This window comes from Cygnus atratus, chromosome 16 (assembly GCF_013377495.2).
Source record: "Cygnus atratus isolate AKBS03 ecotype Queensland, Australia chromosome 16, CAtr_DNAZoo_HiC_assembly, whole genome shotgun sequence".
In the NCBI taxonomy this organism is placed as follows: domain Eukaryota; kingdom Metazoa; phylum Chordata; class Aves; order Anseriformes; family Anatidae; genus Cygnus; species Cygnus atratus.
The window spans coordinates 1,240,198-1,244,857 of record NC_066377.1 but is presented as its reverse complement, the minus strand read 5'-3'; the positions used below and the strand labels follow the sequence as shown (position 1 = coordinate 1,244,857).

At 69.1% G+C, this 4,660-nt stretch overlaps 1 protein-coding gene across 4 annotated transcripts; it reads left to right on the top strand.

Annotated features, from left to right (window-relative positions):
* The first annotated feature begins 1,294 nt into the window (after positions 1-1,294).
* On the top strand, positions 1,295-4,044 carry SLC52A3 (solute carrier family 52 member 3). Of its 4 annotated transcripts, none has more exons than XM_035567107.2 (5): positions 1,302-1,393; positions 1,786-1,959; positions 2,385-3,455; positions 3,566-3,689; positions 3,782-4,044. In XM_035567107.2, exons 3-5 carry the CDS (start codon positions 2,428-2,430, stop codon positions 3,992-3,994), a joined length of 1,365 nt encoding a protein of 454 aa, XP_035423000.1. In that variant the 5' UTR covers positions 1,302-1,393; positions 1,786-1,959; positions 2,385-2,427; the 3' UTR covers positions 3,995-4,044. The 4 variants fall into 4 exon arrangements, with proteins under 4 accessions (XP_035423002.1, XP_035423000.1, XP_035423001.1 ...); XM_035567108.2 differs by having other exon boundaries at positions 1,332-1,393; positions 1,794-1,959; XM_035567110.2 differs by lacking the exon at positions 1,302-1,393 and having other exon boundaries at positions 1,794-1,959; positions 2,385-3,105; positions 3,169-3,455.
* The last annotated feature ends 616 nt before the right edge of the window (positions 4,045-4,660 follow it).

Below are 4,660 nucleotides of genomic sequence, written 5' to 3'. Positions count from 1 at the left end.
GCGTTGCACAAGGCAGCTGCAGCCTGCTGCAGCCTGCTCGCCCAGCGACACCCTGTGGGTGCTGGGGGAAGAGCCGGAGCGAGGCGTCCCGGGGAGCTGGGTGCGGGGACGAGCCAGCGCCAGGCTGCCACCGAGCCCAGCTGGCCTCTGTCCCCCGCAGCCCGCCAGCTCCCGGGTGATGTGAGCGTCTCATCCGCCGGCTCGTGGCATGGCTGAGCGCCCGGTCACGTCCCGCAGGGTCAGCAGGGCTGGCGGCAGTGCCAGAGGAGCGTTTGTGCATGACACGTGCCCGGTGGGACAGTCACATCCCGGCCACGCACCCCACAGGGGGACAGCCACATGCTGGCCGCGCTCGGTGTCCCCAAGGCACCCGGCACAGCCCGTGGCCCTGCAGCGATCCCAGCCGCGGCAGAAGCTGTCACTCGGTGACGTTTGCACCCGCAGGAAGCAGCCCGAAATAGGTGGGACACCATTCAGCTGGGGACAAGGGCAAAGTCTGTGTCACGGCCAGGAATAATCACCGGCACCCGGCAGAGTCAGGGTGCGCGGGGACAGCGGCAGCTCCGCGGGGAACGCCTGGCATCGCGGCCTGGCAGGCGGCGAGCACGGGGCTGGCCCTGGCAGCACGCGGGGACACGAGAGGAGCGTGGCCCCCAGGGGCAGGACAAGGGCTGGGCTGTCCCCGGGCCGGCAGGGACAGGGCAGGAGGGGACACGGCTGGACTTTGGCCACCAGGGCTGGGTTTGGAGCTTAAAGGCCCCCAACAGGCTGCGCGGGGCGAGCTGGGCTCGGTGGCAGGGAGAGGTGAGTGGGACCCGGTGGCTGGTCCCATGCTGGCCCAGGGACGTGGGCTGTGCTGGCAGACCCAGGGGACCCACGAGTGCTGGAGGAGGGGGGTGAAAGGTAGGGGAACCCTGAGCCCCAGCCCCCTCCAGCTATTCCCATTCCTGCAGGGTGGGCAGGGGTCCCTGGGGTGGGTGGGCAGGACGGGAGCTGGTCCCCCTGCCCCCCCTGCACTCATCTCTCCAAGGACCACCGCGATTCTCCCTAATCCTTTCTTATGCTTTGAGTCTCACCTCGCCCTGCGCCCGCAGCCGGCCGTTCCCACGGCTCGTGAGCCCCCCCAGGACCTCCTGCACCCCCCCCCGACCTGGGACAGGTGCCCTGAAACACGGCACCGGTGCCGAGCAGGAGGCATGAGACCCGCGGGACCCCCGCCAGCTGCTCCCCGGGCCGGGGTGACTGTGCCTGCTGGGACCAGGAGCAGGAGCACAGCGTGCTGCCACCCATCTGCATCCGGAGGCAGTGACGTGCCCGGCTCACGTCACGGCCCCGGCAGGCAGCAAGGACTCGCTGCCGCCCGCGTGCTGCCGCCGGTTCCCCCAAAAGCACAGTGAGTTTCCCCAGGGGGAGATGCCCCGGCGGTTCCCCGGGGACCGCTCAGACCGGGAGCCCGGCTCTTCCTCACCTCCGCTCCCTCCCAACGTCCCCGACACCTCCCGGGGCAGGATGAGGCCATTTGTGGGCCGTTGCCGTGGCCGGGTTCAGCCCCAGGAGACCAGGATCCTTCCGCCAGGGCTCAGCCCTGAAGTTGTGGCCGCCCGTCCTGCACCCCCTGCCCGCCGCGGGGCTCAGGGACAAGGACATTGGGGGTCCCCCCCGTCCCCGGGAGGCTGGTGGGGAGCGGGCGCAGGAGCCTGGGCACACGGAAGGGGAGCAGGTGCCGGGGTGGGCAGGGGACGTGGCGTGGGGCTGACTCAGCTCGCTGGTATGAGCCAGGGCCAGTTTTGCAGGTGGGGCCGCGGGGCCCTTCTCCCCCCGCGGTGACCGGAGGCTGCCGGGATCGCACGGGACCGGCGGGGAGGAGACGGGCGCTGCTTGGCGTTGCCCGCGGATGCGGTGGGAAGGACGAGGCCTTGGGTCCCAGGAGAGCGGCTGCCCAGGCCCCGCAGCCCCCAGGTGAGATCCACCTGCCTCCCGTGCCAGGCCGTGCCAGGCCGTGCCAGGCCGTGCCGTGCCGTGAGCTGGGTCAGGTCCAGCGCGCTGCCAGGTCCCATCCGGGCTCCGTGCCTGGCGCTGCGTGGCCTTGGCTCACCGGGACGGGGCCCAACCCAGAGCAGGGCAGGTGCCGCAGGCAGGGCAAGGGGGGTCCCGCGGCACCAGCTGCGGGGAGCAGGAGGGGGTCCCGCGGTGCTGGGGGGCGTCTCGCCCCCGGGACAGGGGGGTGCTGTGCTGGGCCGTGCCACTCCCTGCGTCCTGCGCCTGCCTGGCAATAGGGGAGGAGCGGCTGTGGCTGCCTGCAGGGGGGTGAGATGGGCAGGGGGGGCCGGGGTAGGGGTCCGGGGGGGCTGAGCCGTGTCATTGAGCCAGGCCTCTCCCCACAGCACAGCGGTGTCGCCCCGGGGTGGGGGCGCCAGGCCCTGAGCCATGGCGCTGCTCACCCACCTCCTCGCTTGCATCTTCGGCACGGGCTCCTGGGTGGCCATCAACGGGCTGTGGGTCGAGCTGCCGCTGCTGGTGACGGTGCTGCCGGAGCAGTGGGAGCTGCCCTCCTACATCACCATCATCATCCAGATGGCCAACGTGGGGCCGCTCTTCGTCACCCTCATGCACCGCTTCTGGCCCGGCCTGCTGAAGGAGGTGGCCGTTATCTACGTGGTCGTGTCCCTGGGCGTCATGGCCTGCCTGCTGCTGGCCTTCCTCTGGAACCAGACGTCCCTCATCGCAGGGACGCTCCACAGCACTGCATTCCTCATCCTCACTTTCTTCCTGGCCCTGGTGGACTGCACCTCCTCCGTCACATTCCTGCCCTTCATGATGCAGCTGGAGCCCCAGTACCTCACCACCTTCTTCATCGGGGAAGGGCTCAGCGGGCTGATCCCCGCTCTCATCGCCCTGGGCCAGGGCTCCGGCATCTCCAGCTGCGTCAACGTCACCCGCTTGGTCAACATCACCTCCGGCAACAAGACCGTGGAGAGCGTTATCTTCCAGATGGAGACTCGCTACCTCCCAGCCAACTTCTCCACCCTCCTCTTTTTCCTCCTCATGACTGGGATGATGGTGGCCTGCCTGGTGGCCTTCTTCTTCCTCGCCAGGCAGCCTAAGGTATGGGAGCTGTCGCAGCAGCAGTTGTTTCCCAGCACCATCATACTCAGTTCCTTTGACCAGATCCCCGAGGACGGACCTGGCTCGGGGCGAGGCGGAGGCTACCCGTGCCCAAAGAAAACCAAGCGGACCATGGAAGACCACCTGGAGACGGTCTCCTACCCGCTGGCCAAGCTCACCTTCATCTACCTCCTCATCGCCTGGGTGAGCTCCCTGACCAACGGGGTCCTGCCATCGGTGCAGTCCTACTCCTGCCTGCCCTACGGCAACACCGCCTACCACCTCTCGGCCACGCTCAGCTCCATGGCCAACCCCCTCGCCTGCATCGTGGCCATGTTCCTGCCCGGCAGGTGGGTACGGAGCCCCAAAACAGACCCATTTTGGGGTGCTGGGGGAGAAAAGGTACCTCCTCCCTGGGCTGGGCTGGCATTCCCCAGTGTCACCCGCCTGTCCCTTGCAGGTCCCTGGCCCTGCTGGGCGCCCTCACCTTGGCAGGGACAGGCTTTGGTGCCTACAACATGGCCATCGCGGTGATGAGCCCCTGCCCGCTCCTGCAGCAGTCCCAGTGGGGCGACGCCGTCATCGTAAGTCTTGGGGGTCCCTCAGCCCCGGGGAGGTCTCGGGGGCCACCCCACGGCCCCGCAGCCCCGCTGACCGCTCTCCCCTGCGCCACCAGGTCCTCTCCTGGGTGCTCTTCACCGGGACGCTCTCCTACGTGAAGGTGATGGCCGGGGTGATCCTGCGGAGCCGCAGCCACAGCGCGCTGGTGTGGTACGGGGCGGTGGAGCAGCTGGGCTCCCTGCTGGGCGCCCTGCTCATGTTCCCCCTCGTCAACATTTACGGCTTCTTCACGTCCGCCGACTACTGCAGCCTGCAGTGCCCGGCGTGAGCGCCGCGTCCCTCTCGCGTTCGAACAAATAGAAGGAGATTGCTCAGCCCTACGGCCTCCGCACCGACCTGCTGCCCCCCAGCACGCCCCGCGGCACCGCGGCCCCGCACCCCTGGGGGCACAGAGGGGTTGCCTGTGCTGTGTCCCCCCCCACCACCACCACCCCGGGGCTGCCCAGGTGCTCCATATCAAACCAGCACAGGGGTGTTGGGTGCGAAGCGGTGCTGGGGCCACCGCTCTTCCCTTCCCTGGGGGTCTTGGTGGCGTTTTGCGTGGTGTCCCCCCCAGGACCCCGTGCACCCCCTCAGCACCCTCTGCGCCGTCTGGCCCCCGATAATCTTCCCATTCCCATTCCCATGCTGTGGGAGAGGGCAGCAGCTGCCCCCGGGATGGGGGGGCTGGAGGCGGCTGGGGAAAGCAGGGACAAATGTGCCCCCCCCCTCCCCCCCGGGGGGCAAAGAGACCAGATTTGCTGTCAGGGGGGCAGACAACAGCTTTTATAGCAACGGGGGACACCGAGGCACGGTGGGTCGGGGTGACCTGCCCAGGGTTTTCCATCCTCTGCTGGGGCCCTGGCCGTGCTCTCCACTCTCTCCCCATCGCCCTGCACCCCAGAGCACCCCCAGCAGCCCCCCTGCACCCAGATGGGCAGCACGGGGGGAGAGG

What these genes read in the sequence shown, in the direction of transcription:
- SLC52A3 (XM_035567109.2), top strand. Translation starts at nt 2,428, where the DNA reads ATGGCGCTGCTCACCCACCTCCTCGCTTGCATCTTCGGCACGGGCTCC. An exon ending in GCCATGTTCCTGCCCGGCAG is followed by an intron (nt 3,456 to 3,565) that starts GTGGGTACGGAG and finishes TGTCCCTTGCAG; the next exon opens with GTCCCTGGCCCTGCTGGGCG. An exon ending in AGTGGGGCGACGCCGTCATC is followed by an intron (nt 3,690 to 3,781) that starts GTAAGTCTTGGG and finishes CTGCGCCACCAG; the next exon opens with GTCCTCTCCTGGGTGCTCTT.